General features: G+C 40.4%; 1 protein-coding gene across 3 annotated transcripts; it reads left to right on the forward strand.

Annotated features, from left to right (window-relative positions):
- Window positions 1-143: 143 nt before the first annotated feature.
- On the forward strand, window positions 144-22,801 carry zmp:0000000711 (tubby-related protein 3). 3 transcript variants are annotated; one of them, XM_040150953.1, is made up of 12 exons: window positions 144-351; window positions 7,603-7,644; window positions 9,995-10,046; window positions 14,452-14,614; window positions 15,440-15,670; window positions 18,603-18,736; window positions 18,872-19,063; window positions 19,266-19,378; window positions 19,826-19,943; window positions 20,040-20,138; window positions 20,260-20,431; window positions 20,745-22,801. In XM_040150953.1, exons 1-12 carry the CDS (start codon window positions 332-334, stop codon window positions 20,876-20,878), a joined length of 1,470 nt encoding a protein of 489 aa, XP_040006887.1. In that variant the 5' UTR covers window positions 144-331; the 3' UTR covers window positions 20,879-22,801. The 3 variants fall into 3 exon arrangements, with proteins under 3 accessions (XP_040006887.1, XP_040006894.1, XP_040006904.1); XM_040150960.1 differs by lacking the exon at window positions 144-351 and adding an exon at window positions 7,351-7,407; XM_040150970.1 differs by lacking the exons at window positions 144-351; window positions 7,603-7,644; window positions 9,995-10,046 and adding an exon at window positions 11,649-11,705.
- The last annotated feature ends 66 nt before the right edge of the window (window positions 22,802-22,867 follow it).

A 22,867-nucleotide genomic window follows, 5' to 3' on the forward strand; every position in this document is an offset into this window, starting at 1 on the left:
GTATCAGATACAGAATTTGTGTCTTCATGGTTACTGGTCACTGTAGCGGACCAAATCCGTTTATATTAATCTTTTCTGTGACAGCAGATGTGCTTTTCATGCCTGTGAGGTAAGAGGAAAAAAGCGCTGAGCGCTCCTCAGCGAAGTACACTCTCCACCCTACTTGAGAATATCCTCCAATCAACGTCCGCCTAAATAAATGGCAGACCAATAGCGACGTAGGTTCTTAGTGTATTCGGTAACTAAGGACCGAGTAACAGAGTTCTCCTCAACCGCGTCCACAAAAAGTGTACTGCCGCACGAGGATCTTCCTTAGCAACCGTGGACTAACATGAGTTACTACAGCATAAGGTAAAAATAAAACACACATTGCTTTTACCGTGTGTTCGTAGTTGTTCTGTTCGGCCAAGTGTGGAATGGGAAGCTAACTGGCGTGACTACCGTTTTCTTTTACCCGAAAAACTTAACTGTCGCCCACAACTTTTATAAAGGCACCATTGCATACAGCAGAGGCTGGGCTGAGGCAGCTAACGTTAGCTTCTAACGGTAATAAGCTAGCTACAACATTCCACAGCTGCCAGATAAAAACAAATGACAACAACCGTGTCCAGTTTTCTCACTTTGACGATCGGTGTTACTCCGTGAACACCAAGCTTAGCGAGCGAGCTCGTAGTCGCAATATTACTGCACAAAATCGCCTCAGAAAAATTACTGAACGTTTTAGCTGCACAGCAGAAAAGGAAAACATTCGTTTCTTAATTTGTATTTCGTCTCGTTCTCTGATAAATGAATGTATCGCCAGTCCTTCTCGAATGGGGAAATGATTTGGAAACGCAATGGACTTCGACAATAGTTGGCGACCTCATCGTCTAATGCTGTAAAATAAAACGATCCATGTGTGCTTTAGTTACATTTCCACCGAACAGTCGGTCTTTATTTATTTATTTATCAAACCTCTTCGGTCTTACAAATGAACGCATCACTGTATTATGACAAGCAAACTCCCGAGGTATTTCCTTTAGATAAAATAATACCCACCTTCCTAGGTACCGTATGACGAATTGAAATGTAGGATGATGAGACACAAATCCAGCACACTCTGTTTAATTGCAGTGTGTCAAATGATCTGCATCATAGGTCATGGCAGTCAGGCACTCAGCCTCTTCAAAGCTCTGACTACCCTTGGCTTTGAATACAGTGAGTGAGAAGCATAAAAAAAAAAAAAAGAGAAACGCTGGCATGTCATGTTTGAGCATGCCTCTCCGTAGCTTCTGTCTTTACTGTGTCAAGGCATGTCTGCATGGTAGTATTCTTCCTCACCACCCCAAATGAGCCATAAAGCTGGAGACCCAATAAACTAGTAACTAAGTAAGCGAAAAAATAAGTCAGTCAGTAAATGTAAAGCTTGTATTTTCCTGACATGTATTCTTTATTTGAAAGTAACAGGAGGGGTCAAATGTAAACGTGAAGCAAAAGCTTGTGTGCCACACTCAACATACAGAATTTGCGTCAACATAGTGCACCATAGTGCATCCTACAGCTTCCTTCCGACGTTCTCTCTGCTGGTCATGCAAACAGGTGTTGGGCAAAAGGGTCATATTTGTTTGTGTGTTCATGATAGTAGCTACTACGCACAACACTGGAGCAGAGTTTGTCTTTCAGTTTGCATGGAGATAAGAATCAAAGTAGCTCCTGCCCTTTCCTGTTACAGTAACAGTCTGTTTCTTTGATTTTATCAGTTTGTAGTTTTTCAACACAGAGGCACATAATGCTAAATAATGTTTATTACTGTTACAGTGATGTTGAAAAGCTAAGTTTTTGAATTGCCAATTGCACTACACAAGTATTGTGCTTGCTTTATCCAGGAATAGTCTTCTTAAATTGTCTTTGAACTACATAAATCCATAATCTGACTGGTCCAGTCAGTTTTAGTTAGAAAATGAGATAGAAAATGACAAGCACTGTGATTTTACACAAGGAAAACTCTTGGCCTTGTAACTGCGCCAGTTTGGTAATGTGAGACCCAGCAATGCGCTCATTCCTGATCAACGCACCAGCTGTGATGCACACAGTTTGTGTTAAAGTTCACAGATGTGTGACTCAGCATTTGTAATCATCAACCTTTAAAAAGAGTAAAATAAGGGGCAATTTTCTACTTCTACCTGCCTTTTTATGAATCTCTCACAAATGTATTAATCACTGTTATTATTAACATTATTATTCCTTGCAGCAGTGTGTCACTGCAGTTTTTTTTCCAAAGCACAAGGACCTTTAATATTTACTACTTTTTTTTTAAACAGGTGACTATTGAGTCACTTGGAGGAGTGAAGCGATTACAAACCCCAGACTCTGCTGACACATATGAGGATTCACAGTTTTCATAATAGCACCACAAGTGCAATGTTGCAAAGACTGCTTACAGGAGGGTTGTGTTGAAAATGGGGGGGCTGATGAAGTTTTCTTGTCCTTTGTTGCACTATTCTAACATTGCCAAGGTTAGTGTGTACACACATAACCGAAATGAAAAATAGAACATCTGTACTTTAATGGCATGTAAAGAACTCCAGTGTCAGCCTAGAATTATCACTTGAAAGATAATGATAACTAAAAGTTTTCTAGGTTCTTATTGCTGACAACTGAAGCTAGGTCCAAGGCTCTTTGGTACTAACCATAGTGTTTTCTTCGCTATGATTCTTTGTACAGCAACTACGCAGTATAATATCATTGAGTGTAATCACAAAAGCATCCATTGATTCTGTTCAGAATATCCTGTAGAGTGTAAGATCCTTGCAGAGTACATTATTGAACAAGGTCAGAAAGATCACAAATAAGCTTCCCCATTGCCGCAAGAGTAAGCAAGGAACTCAGTTGCTTTTTAGCTTGCAATTTATCAGTGGTTTACAGGAATTGTGAGCACAGTTGGAACATGTAGTTGACCAACCAGGGTTTGGCTGAACCAACTATCTGTATAATGTGTCTAACCCCAAAAAGGAATTGGTATGATATTGAAATCAGCATGTCATCTTATTCGAACATTGTAACACCATCACTATAAATCAATCAATTAAAAAAAAACATCCACAAGGATACCTCTGCAGCTACAAGCATGGCTTGTGGTTGAGCTGTGATTTACCTTGGCTGTCCAGTGGATTCCAAACACATATGGCCTAGCTGGCCTGTTTTTCATGCGCTGAGAGACTGAAGAAACATTTCTGGTATTTGTAATACACTCGCTTTCGTCTTTTTGAATGCTACAGCATTACATAAATTTGACTAAAGTTATAGTTTCTGCTGTATCTTCAATGATGAATCAGTGGTTTTAGATTTTGTGTTTGGCATGAGTGGCTACTTTTGCCATAAGAGGACTCCAACCGCCAAATATTTTATAGACAGCAGCTTACATTTCTGTAAAGCTGCCTAAACAAAATAAAGCATCATTGCTGGAGAGTCATTAGTGGAGTCTCTCTCTTGGGGTCCCCAAGGGAAACATGATTATTATCAATTCTTGTAGCATATTTCCATCATTTGTTTTGAGCTCAATAATTACTCCCTCTGGTGAATGATTCCCCTGCTTATCATCCATTGACTTACATGTCATTTCACTGCTGTCTCTCAGGACAAACATACACAAACATATTCTTCATTTCCTCAGTGCTGTCTTTCTCTCGCTATTGCAAATAGGGGCAGAAAAATGATTGGGAGACTCTCGTCTCCTAGCAACTAGATTAAGTTCCCCACACATTCTGTTTTTTGGATAGGGTAATCTAGAGGTTCCAGTTTATTGAGTTACCTTTTTAAAACAGCATATGCAGGGTGCACCGGTAGCTCCCTTAGTTAAACGCATATCATTAAGGCTGAGTTCTTGCTTCAGTGGCCCGGATTTGAATCCAGCCCAGGCCGTATATCAGCTATATGTCATCCCCTCTTGCTCCCCTGTCTTGAAACTGTTGCACCCAATAAAGGCTGAAATGCCTGAAAATGTTATTATAAAAAGCAGCATGTGCTATTATGGGGGAACAAAGACGGGAATATCTTAGTCATGTGCTGACAGTTGAATATAGAGTAATTTGGTAATTTTTAGTAGAGACTTGGGCTATTTAAAGCTTATAAATTGCCACTATGGCATATATAACTAACACACCAGACAGAATGTGCATCTGTTGTTTGATATATGTGATGTCCCCCTTATGAGTCAGAGAAAAAGAGCTGCGACTGATTGCTGAGTCTCTCAGAAAGTTAATGGAAAGTAGTTGTGAAGTAAAATATAGGAAGTTAGGGGATAGCAAGTAGTCTAACTGATATTTTTAGAAATATTTCGAGCCACCAGAATAGATTGGTTTTATATCAAACGTAAATGGGCTCTAGCTGCTTACTTCTTCATTCATGGTGGTTGGCAGTTCAAGTAACTGTGCTGAAGTACACAGAACATTCAGACTTTGCTTTGTTAAGTTTGATAAGGCGATGCACTACCATCTACGCCCGTCACTTTCATACCTATCCCTAAATGAATCTTTGTGCGTTGCCTGAAGGGTGAAGTCATGGTAACAGCTCCAAACCTCCCAATCTCAGTCCTCCTCATCACTGGTAGATGTCCCTCCCCTGGGTTGGACATAGCTACTCTTTCTCAGTGACATAATAGCGGCATAATATCTTGGAGCCTGCAGGGATATCTTGGAGCCTGCAGGGCTTACTGCTGTGTAAGAACTGCACAGTAACTCTGAGCTCCAGTTTAAATGAATATTTTTGTGATACTGTAGATAGGAGAGCCCTGGACTAACTATCTTGCAGCCACATCCATGGACACTGTAAAGAATGGGGGATCTCAGCCTATCTACAGTCGCTGGTCATACAGGTAGCTGCACACATACATATATTATTGTCTGTGTACTCGAAGTTGTTGTTTGAGACTAGCCATTCTGGTGTTTACCCCTCAAGACTTTCACTTTGTTCTAGCTGGACAACTGACTCCTTCATCGTCGCTTACACAAACAGACACACATCTTGGCTTTAGTTCTCCAAGCTGTATTGGGGTTATTAGGATTGAGAATTGCAGAGCAGCCTCTGCCAGGATGGAGGTTAGAACTACTATAATGTTTCTTCCAGTCACTGCTCCATCTCACCAGCCAGCTGAATAGCTGACCTGCAGTCAGAGATGTGCCTCTTGCTCATGTTTCTGCAACCATGTCTTTACTTATTCAAGGCTGTGACTCTGTATGCTGTAACCAGAGTTGGTGATTTGTGTGCGTGTTTGTCCAACTTGTTTTATTTCTTTTTTTTAATATGCTGTTGGCTGCTTGATTTGAACACTCATAATACGCAACACACATTCAGCTAAACCTGTGCTTAGAATATCCGTCCAACTGCAGAAAAAAACCGCAGAAATAACTTTGACTGTTAAATGTGTCTTCTTAGCATTTTCCATGTCAGGGCTCAGTGGTGTCTAGATTCTACTCTAATGGCAGTATCACCTATGTACTCTTAGTGTCTTGCCTTTATTAGCGATCCAGTCCGGGAAAAGTTCATCGCATTTGGAAATGCTTAGGGCCATCACTTCAAGTGTTCCTATCCCATATAAACCTATAACATCAAATTGTCTTTGAAATGTCTTTAGGGGACAGAGTGATGCTGAGGAAAGAGAGTAAGAGGGTGGCAGACAAAAGTTCTAATCAGATCCTTGTTCCACATCTCTTGAAGCTGCTTCACAGTAAAAGCCAGAAGTGTTAAAGGGGCAGTTCAGTATTTTGAGAAATTTTGAGCATTTATTTGATTTCTTTCTGAGACTGATATGAGCAGATCAACATTAATCTTTGGTGTTTTTGCTTGAAAAAAAAAAAATCAAAATATTTGCTGATTTTTGTTGTTGTTGTTGTTGTTGTTGTTTATGGACTAATTTATTAGCCTAGCATAAAGACTGGAAGCAGGGGCATAACAGGTAGCCTGTGTCTGTCCAAAGCTGAAAAAACAACAACCTTCCAGCATATTTAAAGTTCACTAATTAAAATGTTCAGTCTTGTTTGACTAATCTCTATAAAAGAGTAGTATAAAAATTATTATTTGTGGTTTCAGAGGAGGTTACACAGTGTAACTATTTCTGGCGAACGAGCTGAGTGCACTGACTTTGACTTTTAGCTTTACTTAGTATCGTTGTCAATGTGAAGTTGCCAGGTTTGGTACCACTGTGCCTGTACAGAGACATTCACCAAAAACTGTGCTCCCTGACCATATCTGTTAACCTGCACGATAGCTGCAGATGCTGCTCAGAAGTAGTCACTGTTCACTGTTCAGATAACCAACACTTATATACACCTTCAGTTGCAAACAATTTACCTTCCTCTGTGTACGTGTACTCTTAGGTTAGGATGACGTTTTTCAGTTTTATGCCAGGGAACTATTCGGGTGAAAAACTAAAGCACAACAGAGACTGCCTGGCCTAAGTGGCAGATACTGAACTTGTCGCATGTATTTTGGGATAATTTTTCTCTTTCTGGTAGCCATGCTCTGAGCCACAGAGAATTAAGCATTTAATCTTATCAGTCCTCATTTTATTCTGTATCCTCCCTAAATTGGAATTGCCTGTGGCAGAAAATAAGTTCCGCTTATTCAACTTTAAATTTTCTTTTTGAAGTGGCAAAGTGGACGTCTTTTAATTAAAATGAACAACAGAAAAAATGGACTGTGTTCGGATAATAAAATCCCTCTGGTTAATGCCATGACATTTTTTAATAGTTTTGATATTTTCGTCTGGAAAAAAAGTCACTAGTCAACTTCTCTTTTCCTCTTTTGTGCTCTAAATCAAAAGTGGTGTGATAGACAGTTATTAGCATTTAATCATTTAATTCATTGCGTTAAAATCTTACTAGGTCTGAATAAACACTTTGATTTTGATGTGCAGCTCAAAAACAAGTGCACCCCTCGGTACAACCCACGCTCTGTCACTCGGTAAATCTTTGCAGCAAAGTGCTAAGGTGTCCAATTACAGTAAAGCTGTACTGAACTGGCTTCAGGTTTTTAATCAATGCTGGTGGAGGTGCGCTGTTGACGGAGCTGAAATCTCCATGGTTACCTTGGTCTGACAAATAGGGAAGGGACAACAGTGGCGTGTCCTTCTCTTGTCACACAAGCTGTGACGGACTGATGAAACATTGATCACCCACAGCTGTGATGAGGCTCTCTTTAAGTGTGTTTGTGTGTGTTGCTGTGTGCGCGTGTATATGTGTATGTATATGCGCGTGTTTTCCAAGAGCGTTTGCAGCAGAGGTAATTCCCATGACCCCCAGCAGATTGAAGTCTTTATGATAATACTCTGAGGGACAGTAGTAGAGCACCTGCTCTACTACTGTCCTCTGACTTCATTATCAGCTTGTTTGACTTCATATGATGATTACTGTCCACTAAAGTAAAACCTCTGTTAGTAGACATACGGCAATAGCTTTCTTGTTGAATTCAAGCAACAAAAAAATCAATAAATCAATATAGGAATATGTGTTATTATTTATATCCCATTGTTTTGTTTTTTATCTTGTTCATTTGTTTCACCCTCTTATATGCAACGTGTCCTGTTCTTCTGGCTGCCTTGGTGCCAAATTGCCATTTTCCCTGAAGACCCTCCAGCTCTGCCAGCTTCTCCTCTAACTCAACAGCAAGGTAAAGAGCAATACACAACCCCAAAACACACACTCACACAGAAACCCTCTTCTGTCACATCTGTCATTTGAATAACCTGAGGGTTGTGGACAGACAGAGGGGTGGATTGTACCCTTGCTGTTTTAATTAAAGATCATCATACATTTAGAGAATGACCAGCAGCTTTGGTGTATGTGTGAAATCTGTGGTTTGGCTATGTTTACATTAGGGCTTCAAGGAAACAGTTATTTCTTTGTCGATTAATATGAATATTGTTTTCTCAATTAATTAAGGTCTATATAATTTTAGAAAGTATTGAAAGTTGCCTGTTGTTGGAATAGGAATAATCACTGTAAAATATGTGGAGGACTTCCATTGAATTTGCATTTTAAAGGGAATTCTCTCCATGATGTAAACACTTTTTATATTTTGTCTTTTTTTTTTTTTTTGGACTTTTCACAACATTTTTGGACAAAGTGCTCCACAACATGTCAGAGATGTTTCCCTGCCAAGGCTCTTTCATCAGTTATGATTGCTCTCTAGACTACAAACAAACGTGATGTACCTCATCTGCCGCCACCAATGCAATGTGTTAATCTGGGAAAACATTCTCTACTATGTCGAAACGTTCACAAAAATGCCCCGAAGCACGGTTTAATCACAATATTCAGACAAAGACTGCCTCAGGGGTATACTAATATACTAATAGTATACCATTACTGAAACATTGTATTGGAGATTTAAAGCATCAAGGAATGTCGAGGGTGTCTTGTGTGCCATGGAAACAGCAACAATGGCACAGCCAAGTGGGAAATCTACGTAAACATTTTAATCACAGTTATTTATGCCTTGGTGTGATTATTGGATAATCACATTAGTTTGAGACAAACTATTTGTGTATCTGTCAGGACTTGGATTAAAGCCACTCTGGCAGAAGTTCCCTAACTTAAAGTCTCAAGCCTCCACAAACCACACAATACACCGTCGTGACTCCTCCCAGGTCTTGCTGTTCAGTTCACCTGCACAGCTTTCACTCATCTCTTTCTTCACCATCCTAAATGATAGCCCTGTATTTGTATGTAAAAACTTCTGCCATCCTCCAATCCCTAGCCCTTCTCCCTGTCACCAGCACCTGTTCTCAGGTGCCATAATAGCTTCCAAGGCGACCCTCCGGTTTGCCAGTGTCAACAGTAAGGGACACTTGGAGAAGGATTTAAGGCTGATGATATGACACAGTGGTATGAGATGACTAAGTATGATGTAGAAGGGACAGATCATCACCCAAGCCCATACAGGCTGTTGGGCTACAGATGATTATGTAAACTGTTACGCTGTGCGCTTAATAAGAAGGGACAGGCTTATTAGAGCACTTGTGTGCTTCTTGGTATAAATTAGTTTCCGGCGCTCGTCACCTTTTGACATTCAGTGATTGTCCTTCAGAGATGAGCTGTTATGTCAGCCAGCATCGGGCTTCAGGTCCTTAAGTAGTGTGTGTCATCACCTACACACTAGAGCTGCGGAAAGGATGTGAGAGTGACTGAGGGAGATGGGAATAGGGAGTGAGCAAGAGAGAGTCAGATATCGGATGAGCTTACCTGATTGTGAGATGGACAGGGTAATTTGAAGACTTCTCATCCTTTTCGGCCCAGCAGGAAATGTAATATTTAAAGATTTTACTCGCCAGGGAAAGATGTGAGAGTCAGAGACCCACACATTAAATCAATCTATGTGACTGACTTGTGTGTGCGTGTTTAACAAAGAGACAGGAGTAGAGATACAGTAGGTCTCTTGACTCAGACACTGACTATACAGACTCCTGCTGTTGCCCTTCTCTCTCCTCACCGTAGCTAAGCAACACGGGCCTGGTCCCTTCAGATACGTAGGTGTCCAGGGTAAATGCCCAGAGAACCCAGAGTGCAAGGCATTCTCTCAGCTGGAGCTTTGTCCTTCTTTTTCTTTTTCCTTCTCTTTCTTACACAAACTTGCTTTCTTTTTTCTTTCCATCATTTTCACAGAGTGAGTCATGTAATGTTTTACCAGGAGCTTCAGATTTTTGGCATTCTAGTCTATAAAGGGTCACTATTTGGGGTTTTAATTAGACTGTAAGCTAGATATTTTGGATTCTTTTTACATTGCTGAATTACACTTTTAAAACTGTTGCTGCTGTGAACAAAACTTTTTAATGCCTTAAATGGTTTATTTCATAGACGACCATACAGGATAAAAAGCCTTTATTGGCATGCATTAATGCAACAGCAGTGGTGCCCTCTACTGGTTTTGAGAAGGAAAATCAAATTCAGCGTGGACGCTTTTAGAGATTAATGTGTGTGAAATCTCTAACTCTTTATAATGTTTCAACTTTTCTCTGCAGTGGCATTGAAGATGACAGCGCCAGTCTAATGCAGCAGAAGCTGGAAAAACAGGTAGGAAACTAAACTTTAACAAACGAACACACACAACTCGCTTTATACAATTCACACTTCTGTTGTGGTTTGTTTCCTCTTATCATTTTCCTAACACTTTGGTGTCCCTACTCTTTCGTCATTGCACTTTCAAAGAATATCTGGTGTAGTTCATGGCTGTTATGTTGCAACATTAGTCAGATTAAGACTTCTAACTCACACATAGAGGATGTTTTAGGTTGAGGGCTGGCCTCTGTTGTATTTGTAAGCACCTGCTAAGATTTTGCCTAAGAATGGTAAATCAAAGGGATGACATGACTTTGTGTTCTGCTCTGTTGTCTCCAAGGGGTGCCCTACTGTTGGCAAGAGTGGCTTCAACATCATGCAGTGGTGTGCAATTTAGTGATTAATGTTGTTGGTTCAGAAATTTCCTGTTTTTCCCCTGCCCAGTCACTTGGAATTTTAAGGCTTACTTACTCCTGAGACTAAATTGTTTCCTTTTGTCACCCATTACCTGACAAAGCCCTTCCTCTGTCACACATTTGTACTCTTTTCATTATTTCCTCTCGAGTCTCTGTGAGACGCTTTACCCCGAAACCTTGCTGTAGAGCTGCGGTGTAGAGCTTTGATTTAAGCTGGAAGCCGTGTGCTGCTATCTCACATATTCGGTAGAAAGAAACAGGAGGGCCAGATTGCAGAGTTCAAAAGAGAGAGAGAAGAGGATTTAGTGCGGGGCGCCTGGCTTTGCGCGCACACACGCACGACGCGCGCGCGTGTGTGTTGATGTGTGTGTGTGTGTGCCCGCCCCATGGTCTCACTGTGGCTCAGTTGTGCTGCACACTTTCAGCTCAATCCAAACAGCCTCACTTCAGAGTCTTCTGTTCTTACATAACTCATGCGGACAAGCACACATACACTTATGCCCAAAGAGGGATCAGATGCAGGCTATGGAAAATATGAAAAATAAATAAGTCTTAAACAGTAACAGTTATTTCCACCTTTTTACTGCGTGTTTACTCAATTTAGCATTTTCCCACCCCATTTCAAATAGTCAAATGAAAACATTCAGACTTTAATTCCAGGAGCACTGTGACTGTGACCGTATCTCACTTGGAGTGCACCTCACACTCTCTCTCTCTCTCCCTCTGTCTCTCTCTCTCTCTTTCTCCCTTTCTGTCTCCCTCTCTCTCTGTCTCTCTCTCTCTCTCCCTCTGTCTCTCTCTCTCTTTCTCCTTTTCTGTCTCCCTCTCTCTCTGTCTCTCTCTCTCTTTCTCCCTCTCTCTCTCCCTCTCTCTCTCCCTCTCTCTCTCTCCCTTGCTCGAGTGCTAATGACTACTGATTCAGTTAGCAACGGTGACCGCGCACACACACACACACACACACACACACACAAACACACACACAGACACACTCTGGCGCTCAGCATTTGGCTGAGAGACAGACCCTTTTCTGCCAGAGGACCCCATAGTGCAGAGGAGGCTGTTGGTTTATTGATCCTCAAACTCAGCTCCAAAAGCGGAATGAGGGACAGGGAGACAGAGTCATGCCCGCCAGGAATGCTGCTGTTTGGAGGAAAACGTAGCTTCATCTAACCTCAAGACAAATGGGACCTGTAATGATATTTCTATAGAGAATTTTGTTAACTTTGGCCCACGCTCATTCAGGATGTCAATGGAACGGGTCTGTAACTTCTAATATTTCTTTCTCTGATATATTTTCTTTTTTCATCTGTCTCAACATAACAGTTTATATGACATAAAGATTTGTGGCTGTTTATCCATTGTTTCTATTTGGCTGTTTTTCAGTCCGTCTCTCTGAGACAGGAAAGAGAAATCCAGACAAAATTGCGACATCCAGTAATATCCAGCAAACAGTACTCAACTTTAACTTAAACTTCTCTATGTATGTTGTGAATAGCCAAATTTTTCATCTCGTGTAGGTTATGTAATTGTTATCAGATTGTTTGCAAGGACGCACATTATTATGCAGTTTGTTTAAGTCAACATTCACTTTTCCCTTGTTTTGGCAGACAAAGGAAGGACTGTAAAAGCTTGAATGAAGTCACATCCTGGTCTGAAAATGCCAAGCTCTGAGTCTTTACAAAAGAAGGGAATATTACAATAGATTGGCTTAAAATAGCACACAAGATGACAAAACATACTGGTCAAACTTTGATTGTATGAAGAATTAGTCCAGTGTGTAGGCTCACGGTGCACGTAATCTCATTATTCATTCAAAACACGTTGACTTTTTACTTAATTCTGCAGTCAGTATCTTGATTAAAAAGTGGAATAAGTTAGAGCACACTAACTGAATCTCAAAAATAATTCTTGCTTTAAAAAATATATATATGTATATAATGTAAAAAATACACAATATAGACCACAAAATTTGGGAGGAAATTTGTATCCATTAAGAGAAATTTGAAAAATTTTCATCATCAGCAGTCTTCTGTTTTTTGTTTTTTTTCATCACCATTTATATGCTTCCAGGTCTTATATGCTTTGGTAGTATTTCCATATCCATTTATTACCCTATCAGATATGATGGTCATTATGATAATCCTGCTTTATGTTTTATTCATTTGTCACCTTTATTTATAGCCATAAAGCGAGCATGCAAATCCTGGTCCTCTTAAAGCAGGGTCTTTTGAAATGATAACAAATCCGGGTCTGGATTATAAAACTCCCAGATTAATCATGATCTTGTGCATTAAATAACTAATGTAGTCAGTGATATTCTTTCTATTACTTAAAATTATTTATTTTAGTTATTTCCTTTCTTACCTCTTCTGTGTTGCTCATTTTCCCATCTGTTGTCAGTGCACTATGCTCTTTGCTCTTGTGGAGATTGTTTTTTTTTTAATTTAATCACATTAATCCAGTTTTTCACTCGTAAATCATAACAGTGGTAGCAAATGTTGCTGTGCCTTTACAGAGGGGAGAAAACAGTGAGACAGATTTCTTCGATACATTTTCTGAGGTCTAGCACAATGACTGGTGAGTTATGAAAGCTTTTTTGTATGAAAAATATGAGACAAGGCCTCCCGGTATCTTCCAGCTCGCTAAACAGCATCGCTAAACAGGACTTGTTGTTCTGCATTTGACGCGCCATTTAATGCGCTTGTGTAATCCATCGGCTGGCCTGACTACAGAGACTGGTGCTCAGAGGGAGTGGATACAACATGACCAGAGTGTGTCATGATACACTATATCACAGTACCTAAAAGCACATATCAATCCCTGTTTAGTCGTCAGGCACAAATACTAGTTAAGGAAAAGGAAAAAAAAGCTTGGTGTCAAATTATCACATTTCGAAGATCCTGAAAGACCAAATCCTTGTGGTATGGAATGTTAGTCATTCTTCTGTATAAAATACAGCAAGCAGCACAACACCCACGGCACCCATTATTTTGGATATTCAGTGAACCCATTCATTGTTCTCAGACGTATGTGAACCTTGGCATCATTGTTGAGTTTTATTATGGCTTTATTGTTTCCTCCTCTCTTTTGGCTTCGGTCTTAAGGATATTTTTCTGTTGTGTGAGTCATCCCGTATTCACAAAACATCATCTGTACTGTACGTCTGCAGTGTCCATGCAGTGTGGGTGTTGATCACTACTCTTGTGATTTCAATAAAACGATTTCCAGTTTTCTGTACCCTAAAAAGGTTTTCAAGGTTACCATTTTTGTTATTTAAAATATTCATGCTTTGAGTTACTTATTCCATCATGTAGCTATGCAAGTTTTATCCTGCTGCCTAATAGGTATAGACAGGATATAGTTCTCTTTCCTCTTACTGTAGGACCAGGTTTGCAAAAACTGTATATTGTATTGTTGTGTGACTAAATGACTTGTCCAGCTTAGATTGGTATTCGGTTGTGCTTGTGGTTTGGCTCTTAAGTTGGCAGTGTTGGCCAATGGGTTAGTCTGTCGGCACAACACTTCGGTCCAAAATCAAACCTTAAAAAGTACTAAATGGATTTCTGTGCAATTTTGTACAGACATTCATGGTCCCCAGAGGATGAATGACTTTGATGATTGATGAAAATGTTCACCTGTTCAATACTTCAGTTTATGATACCTCAAAAAATAATAATCAAATTCCCATCAGCCTCAGTTATACTTTTAGAATAATAATACGAACTGTGCAATGCGGCTGTCACCTGTGTCTTTTATGAGGATTTCATCTTTAATGTTATCATCCTAGCCACTGCAATACCTTCTGACAGGCACAGGTTGTAACCTGTCATGCATACTAATGTAATTACCCTCAGCTCATAGAGTTGATGTTTTCCAGCTCGGCTAAATGCTCTTCATCTTTAAAGGGAGACTGTTATATATGAATGGAGTGATTTTCCACTCATATAGCTATAGAATATAGAATTAAGCTCCGTGCCATTTCTTTTCCCCTGTTTGGTCCACAGAGGGCACTGCTGGAACAGAAGCAGCGGAGGAAGCGTCAAGAACCTCTGATGGTCCAACCCAACACAGAGGCTTGGCCCCGGCGCTCCAGGACACGGCGTGGGGAGGAGCAGGCCCCACTGGTGGAGTCTCAGCTTAGTATCATTAACGATGTCACGGTGGATGGTGAGGGAAACACCTGCTGGAACTCATCATCAAACATCCCCTGCTGTTTTTTTATGTTGTATCAATTCTGTATAAGTCACAAAATCAGAAGTGGGCATTTATAAAAAATAAATAAATAAGTGGGCTACATTCTATTTATAATGTTATCGCTACAAATATGTCATTTTTGGTGTTTCACTGTTTTCAGTGTGGGTTTGTTGTTTAAGGATTAAAAAAAATTGCTCTATTTTAAACCTTGTTGCTGCTGTGTTTGAAAGGCGGGGGAAATCTTTGGCTGCAAGGTTAGGATGGTCACAAAGATAGGCACCAGACCACCAGATCATTTAGAAGGGTTAGTTGTGAGATCAAGTAATGTCAAGTAATGATTGCTGCTCCTCTGCTCTGCCACACAGCATGATGCAGAAAATATATATTAAAGGTAATGCAGTAAAAGGTAGTAATGTGTTGTACAATGTGGTTAAACAAGCTTCTGTTCTTCTTGGCTTAGATTACTGCTTTCACTGCAGTATAGTTTAAAAAGATCACGTAGGGGTAGGTGACATGGACAAAATTAATGTTGCAATAATATTTGTGTTTAGAAATATGTGACACCAATCATACATTGGGTACCTAATAGAACTTTTAAGGCTCTCACTCACTCAACAACACCCCAGGCCAGTCGTTAGCTGTTGGTGATGATGGTGTCGCTTTTCATTCACCGTGACGACTCATGTCCAGCAGAGCTCAGACACAGACAAACAGTTCTGTGTATTTAGCACAACATGAGAACATTCACAACTAAGATTACGTTTGACTGACTTACAACTTTTTTTGGACTTACTGTAGGTATTGATGGCCCAGCAGCCTTCATGGGCTCAGAAGCCCCTGACCTGGGAATGAAAATCCAAATCCTGTCTGTGAGCCAGTCCCAGTCTCAGCCTCAGTCGCAGTCTCAGTCACAGCTTCAGCCTCAATCCCAGCCCCAGTCCCCTGCTGCCGAGGAGCCTGAGAGAGATGGAGACACTGAGACTTTGCTAGAGCCCAAGACAGATATACACGAATTACTGCAGAAACAAGGTGAGTCCTGGCAGAGCTTAGCACCTGAGATTTAGACTAAGGTTTAGATTATATGAGATAGACATTATACAGACCTATCTAATATAATATAGTAGTAGAATTACAGTTGTTGTAACCTAACTAAAATGTTTTATGTTTGCATCGTTTATTCACTTATCAAACCAGACAGAGATTGTCTGGCAAAGTTTTACATGCATTACATGGAGAGCAGAGCCTGAAAAGTGGATGAGGCCATGCTGCGTGGCAGCAAACGTTGAATCAAATTCAAGTTGTTTGCTGCACAATGCGGCGTTGTTTTCTTTTTGCTTGGTTTCATTCCCAGGTTTTACACACAACATTTGACAGTCCAACACAAGGCCAGTGTGACATGAGGTGGAAGAAGGGAGAATAAAATATAAACACTGTAGAGAAAAAGAGACAAGAGAAAGTTATTCAGATCAGGATGACAGTCATTCAGATAAACATCATCATGATGAGTGTATTTAGTATTAATTTGTTTTTTTTTAATGTAATCGCAGTTCTTTAAACCACTCCAGATTAGTAGCTATTGTTAAACAAGGTCAGACTTTTTGACATCTTCAGACTTTGAAGCACTCCCCTGCTGCAGCATAGCACAGGGATGCAGACAGTGGTGTGATTGATGGTGACGCAGTGAGAAATGGGTCATTTAATAATAGGCCAGAGCATCGTTCACACTGCAGTGCTCATCTATAGCATCATTATAGCTACTGCCACCCACACTCACCAGCCAGCAGGCAAGGATTTATAAAGTTTATGGAAGGTGTATTAAAATCTAGCCTAGAGTGGATCGTGGATGTTTTTCAATCCACTTACCACATCAGAGCAAAAGCAAGTTTCCTTTCAGTCCTAAAAAAATGTTAACCTTCATTTAAACCAGTAAATGATTGAAACAGTTCTACTGGTTACCTATACTTTGGGCGTCGCTGAACCACTTTGCCGGCTGGAGTTGTTTCCATAGGCTTAGGATATGAAATTTGTAGGCTTTTAGATATTTTTGTTCAAAGTGAATCATGGGTCAAATGATTAAAGCTGCTCTAGTTATCATGTCTTTTTCTGGGCTTTGGTGTGATGTGATGCCGCAGTAGAAAATGTCATCATCCCTCTCAATAATGCAGGGCCTCATTGTTAATGTCAACCCAGTTTAGCATAGGAATATGTCCTCAGGAGTTCCAGCAGCTATTTTTGGCTTCCTGTCCTTGCATATCACCCCATCGCCTGAAGAAATGGATGAAATAGAAATTTTGAGGTAGATGGATATTTGATCAGCTCATTCACCTCAAATCTGTGTTTTTGTCTGTGAACTGTAAGTTTTAATATTTTTGACCTGCTCTGTGGTTAATTATCATGTGGATGTGTGTCTTTTTTGGTTTTATTTAGTAGGTTGTTGGTTAGCACATTATGAGTCCTCTCTGACATTTCCAGATGGTTGATTTCTTAAGCCACTGGCTCACACAACTTTGTTTGGTGTTTTAATTGGAGCCCTGGAGTCCCTGTAAGAGGGAGGCTAACCTTTGCAATCTCTACTTCATGACGACCCGTACTTTCTCTCAGGGATAGCTGCATATCCAGGGTTCATCTCTAGTAAATACTCCAGTGAAAATATTGTGTTTGGCTGTGTTGTTGCATTATTCACCTTGTTCAATATGGCACGGGCCAATGCCTTCCCAATCTGTACCTGATTCTAATCTGCTAAAGATATGTTAGTCCAGGTGATTGGAACCAGGAGGAAGTGGCGGAGATGTCTGGGGTCAGAGAACTCTTCTGTCTGCCAAGTGGAAAATGCTCTGCGTGTGTGAGGAGCCAAGCTTTTGGCTGGCTCAAAGCTGAAGATTGGCTGACAGTAATTAGGCAGACTTTGGCGACATGCTCTATAGTTTTATATCAAACACATTGTTATCATTAATCTCATTTCCGGTCAAGCATTTGATTAACAAGTTACATTTCAATCACAGTTAAAATGTTCTAACAGTACAAATCTGAACACATCTTCAAACACTTCAAAGTTTTGGATGACACAATTTCCCCTGCTTACTGAGATGTTTCCACGCCAGTGGACCGCTGTCGCCTTCTGACAGCACATTGAATGGGACTATAGCTGCAGCCAAGAGTTGCATCTTGGCTGATAAATCCAATTATCAATGAAGAGGCAGATGTCTCAAGCAATCTAGACTGGCCGCTGTCGGCTAGGTCTATTTTAAATCTGCATGACTGTATGACTTCATGGAGTTGTCTTTGCACAAGTACATATATGCAAGCCATGGAGGGACATAAGCCTCATTTCGGGACATTAATCTCACCCTTGTAGAAACTGACTAATAAAAAGATGCACTGGCTGTGACAGGTAGGGCTTCAGTTGAGGCCACTGGCCAAATGTGACCTTCTGGCAGAGTGAGCAGAGCGTAACTGAATTATCACGTTGTTCTGTTTGGTAGAAAGCAGTTTGCAGATGGACATGGTTGGATTCACAAGCCTTTATTCTTTCCCTTTCTTCTTCTGCTTCTAAAGAGTTGAAATCAGTCTCTCCTTTGAAAAAGAAATACCCATCTAAATATTTCAGAGACATATAAAAGGGAGTGATCGTAGCTGTAGAATGTGCTAATTTTTCTTCAACTATTTCTTAAGTATTGCATCAGTTCGTGCGAAATTTGCCATCACATATCAAAGAGCACAGATGAACCAAGAAACTTAAAAATACACCTTAGGGACAATTTTGTACCAAAACTAAAGAAACTCCAGGGAGGAAATAAAATGAAGTCTTTGAGGTTCTTTTGTAGTTGGGGATATACACAGAGCCTCTGGGACTCATTTTCCTCCTCTGTCTTGTGTGAATAAGCTTCCCAGCAGGAAAATGGCAAAGTCCTTCATGTATCATTAAAGCTCTCTCACGCTTTTGCCTCCTCTCCCTCACCAGGTCTGTCTGGCAGTATGAACTTCGACGAAGCCAGCGAGCACGAGGATGATGTAGAGGAAGAACGGACACGTTCTATGTCCCCTAACACAGACACCACCAGGCCTGCCTCTGCTGCCAGTGGCAAGGATGTTTCAGTGAGTAGCCCCATACATTTCCTCACTAACACAATATCAACATAATCCCATTTCCATCTGAACGACTAAATACCTTGTATAAAAAAAAAAAAAAAGCAGTTATCTTAACAGAAGCTCATGTAACCCACTACCCAGGAGGCTGAAACCCCAGGATCACCCACAGCAGAGAGCTCACTAATTGATGTGGCTAATCTAGAGGAGTTTGTCCTGCGTCCAGCTCCACGTGGCGTCACTGTTAAATGTCGAATCACTCGGGACAAGAAGGGTATGGACCGTGGCCTGTACCCTACCTACTTCATGCACATGGAGAAAGAGGATGGCAAGAGGGTGAGTGTGCACCAAGCGATTGTAAGGAGTTGTTGTATTGTTATTGTTATGTACATGTGGAGTGTGTTTTTGAGACGTACGCCAAAAAAAAACAACCCACAAGCACACAATGGACATACAATTTAAAGGACGTCTAAAGCTTTTTCATTCTTGAATACGTAATACTTATTTTAAAACTGAAGGGAAGTCTCTCGCTTTCCAGGTGTTTCTGCTGGCAGGGAGGAAGAGGAAGAAGAGTAAGACATCCAACTACCTTATTTCAGTGGATGCCACTGATCTGTCACGAGAGGGAGAGAGCTTCATCGGTAAACTGAGGTAAAATGCACACTTTCTCTTGGCAGTTTCCTCCATGGACATGGGTAAATCTATTTGTTCCCCTGAATTTAAATCTAAAAGGTGTTGGTGAAGTCTGCCTAAAGTCCTCCTGAACATTATGGTGGATTAAGTACTTAGTATTTTTTGTACACGTTACAAGATTGCATTTTGTGCTTATTGTATGAAACAAATGACAAAACCCACATGGCTGTGACAAATACCCAGCAAATTATACTTAACTGCAGCTTTCAGACATGTTGTTGCCAAAACTGGGCACAAAATATTAAATTGCACCTTTTAGCAGCTATGTTTGGTTGGTTTTAAGAAAAGCCAAGCACCGTGCTTTTGCTTCCGCCGCTCCACGTGACTGAAATGTTGAAAATGCTGCTAGCAGTCGAAAGATATGAAATGGTAGGAACATTTCATCACCAGTGTGTATTCTTACAGGTCCAACCTCATGGGCACCAAATTCACAGTGTACGACAACGGCACCAATCCCTGCAAAAACCCCGGGGCTCTGTTGGAAGAGACCAACACACGACAGGAACTGGCTGCCATTTGCTATGTGAGTGAATTACAGAGACAAACAGTGGGTTCAGTGTGTCCCCTGCTAATTCATTATATTAAGTGAAATTGTCGAACTCTCTGTACCATTTGGCAGGAAACCAACGTACTGGGCTTCAAAGGACCCCGTAAAATGACTGTAGTCATCCCGGGCATGAACATGAATTTTGAAAGAGTCCCTGTAAGACCTCAAAATGTGAGTCTGCTGGTCCTGTAATTTCCTCATTAGTCTAATTTATATATATAAATGTATTTTCAACTTGACTAAAACTGCGGCCAAGACTGCTCGTCTCAAAATGAATATGTTTGTTTGACAGGAGCAGGAGAGCCTCCTCAGCAGGTGGCACAGTCACTCGCTGGACAACCTGATAGAGCTGCACAACAAGGCCCCTGTGTGGAACGATGACACCCAGTCTTATGTGCTCAACTTCCACGGCCGCGTCACTCAAGCTTCAGTGAAAAACTTTCAGATAGTTCACGACAATGACCGTAAGTATCTCCTTCTCTTCATACATCCCTTTTGCACCAACTCTCGTTTTATTTAGACATTTTTGTTGCCGAGCAGTTGTTCCCCTGGTGCCCCACATAAATCAGAGTCTCTGGAACTCTTTTTGGGATGTTTAGTCATGGTGGTTATTGGGTAGTGTGAGTCATTTTGCCATGAAGAAGGTCCAAAGATACTTCTGCCAAAATATTTGTTTAACCATTCACTATTTGTCCTCTCTTTACACATTTTTCTGCACTGTTAATGCTCACATTAGTCACCACTGTATGATTGACTCTCCGTCTCCCATCCCCCTAGCTGACTACATTGTCATGCAGTTCGGCAGAGTGGCTGAAGACATCTTCACTCTGGACTACAACTATCCCATGTGTGCTCTTCAGGCCTTTGCCATTGGCCTGTCGAGCTTTGACAGCAAGTTGGCCTGTGAATGAACCAGCAGTTTTACTTCCACACCCGCACCTTTCCTGCCCACCCTCAAATCTCTTGTCACGAGAGGTCGACAGCAACAACGCTTGCATCATCAGGAATCCTACAGATGAAAAGGAACCCATATGAAACTGAAACAGGGACGTTTGTCAGAGGTGTTGGCGCATTGTTGGAAAATCCGACTCTGTTGGTTCCTGTTTTTTTTTTAATGCGATTTTATAGTTATTGTTTCGATATCAGTTTACCCATTGTGTACAGTGTATGTGTATATGTACACATGTATACAAACTAAAAGGGAAAAAGCAAAACACATAGCTCTCATCTGTGCTGGAGACAGGAGTTCCTGTTAGACTCCTAGTGCAAAAAGATCTGATATTAAATTTATGGCCTTGTTTGAAGATATGTAATATGTGTATTAATCATGTATTTTCTGTTGCTTTTGTTGCCTTTGAATTTTATATCAGTCAGTGTTTTTGGCCAGTCTAACGGCATATCTCTAAAAATGTTAATGTCGACTGAGATGTCACACTACAAAGCATAAACCATTTTGAAATAGAAAACAGGGCCTCTCCTCTGGTGCCACCCACTGGGCAAACTGTAGATTTTTTTTAGTAATAAGGAACTAAGAAAAGCAAACTAGTTTTTTTTTTTTTTTTTTTAATCCATCCAGCATTTTCTTCTCTGGTCTGTAACGGTCTTGCCGCTAGTGTGGCTACGTAACTTTAATCTTGTTTACATCTTCACATGTGACTTTCTAAGCTGCCATCTACTCATAACTCATTTTGACATCATTCTTTTTGTTATCGTGTCATCTCTCTTTTTTATCAATGTGTGGAAGGTGCATTATTCAGAACAGACCCGTCTTATGGTTTTTGTGTTTTTTGTGATTAAGTGTAATTTTTAATCTTGTGACTGTGATTTTTCTTTGTCTTAAGGATAAATTGGATTATCATAAAAGAGAAAACAAATGCAGAATTGCACATTTTAAGAGAAAGGATATACAGACTGTACATAAAAGACAAGGTAATGCTGCCTTATTTGATTTATTCATGCAGTCCTTAAATAGCATCAAATACTAAATGTCATTTTAAGGTATGGAATTTTAAAATAATGGATGGAAGTTAAGCATCGATACATTGGATAGAGCTTGTATATTCATGGTTACACAAATACAGAAATTGTCTTAGAGAAAGACTAAACATTAATGTTTTCAAAAGGAAACTGCAAGACATCTACTGTATCTACACTGAGTGCACAAGATTTGAGTGACATTTTGTCGAGTTGAGATTAAGTTGGAGGCTATTTTGTACAGTCCACATCTTGCCTGTCTCCAAATCTAACGCTCCATCTCCTCCCTTATAAATTATAGGGGAGCATTAAGGGAAATCACTAAGGGATTGTATAGTTTAAAAGGCTTTACATCATCATTAAATGTCCCCAATAGTTTGTCCATTCAGTGTACTGCATCTCTTTGAAGGACACGTGAAAACGTTACTGAAAACTTCTGTATAGTACCAATATTTAGGGTCATTGATTGCTACAGAGCCAACAGTAAATATTTCATAGTCGCACTTTTATACAGTTTCATCTGGATCCTTTCAAGGAAAAGTCTTCAGTGGGATATCCTGCTGAGGATGCGTTTGAGGGATAGATGTGATTGCTATGTGAGCGGGCCTTTTCTGCTCTGAATGGCCCGTCAGAGCCTTACGTCAGTTACAATCCTCCTTTACACGCGAGCTCCAATATCTGGTTTTAAAGGAATTGTTACAAAAATATTTTCAAAAGAACTGTGTGCCAGCGGTTTATGGAAATTCCGTTTTGTTATTTTGTATTCAAAATATTGTAAAGAGAGCGTGCAGTGGAGTTTTGAAGAGAAAGAAAACATTTACAGAAGATATTTTGAAATATATATAAACACTACAAGAGACTTTGGTGGTACACATTCCAGTCTGACATTTGTGAATCATACAATCAGGTATATGGCTGTATTTCAA

This window comes from Xiphias gladius, chromosome 2 (genome assembly GCF_016859285.1).
Source record: "Xiphias gladius isolate SHS-SW01 ecotype Sanya breed wild chromosome 2, ASM1685928v1, whole genome shotgun sequence".
Classification (NCBI taxonomy): Eukaryota; Metazoa; Chordata; class Actinopteri; order Istiophoriformes; family Xiphiidae; genus Xiphias; species Xiphias gladius.

Bases quoted from the DNA above. Each gene is read 5' to 3' on its own strand.
- zmp:0000000711 (XM_040150953.1), top strand. From the start codon at position 332: ATGAGTTACTACAGCATAAG. The intron at 7,645-9,994 runs GTAAAGAGCAAT...TTTTCTCTGCAG, and splicing joins TCCTCTAACTCAACAGCAAG to TGGCATTGAAGATGACAGCG. The intron at 20,139-20,259 runs GTGAGTCTGCTG...TTTGTTTGACAG, and splicing joins TCCCTGTAAGACCTCAAAAT to GAGCAGGAGAGCCTCCTCAG.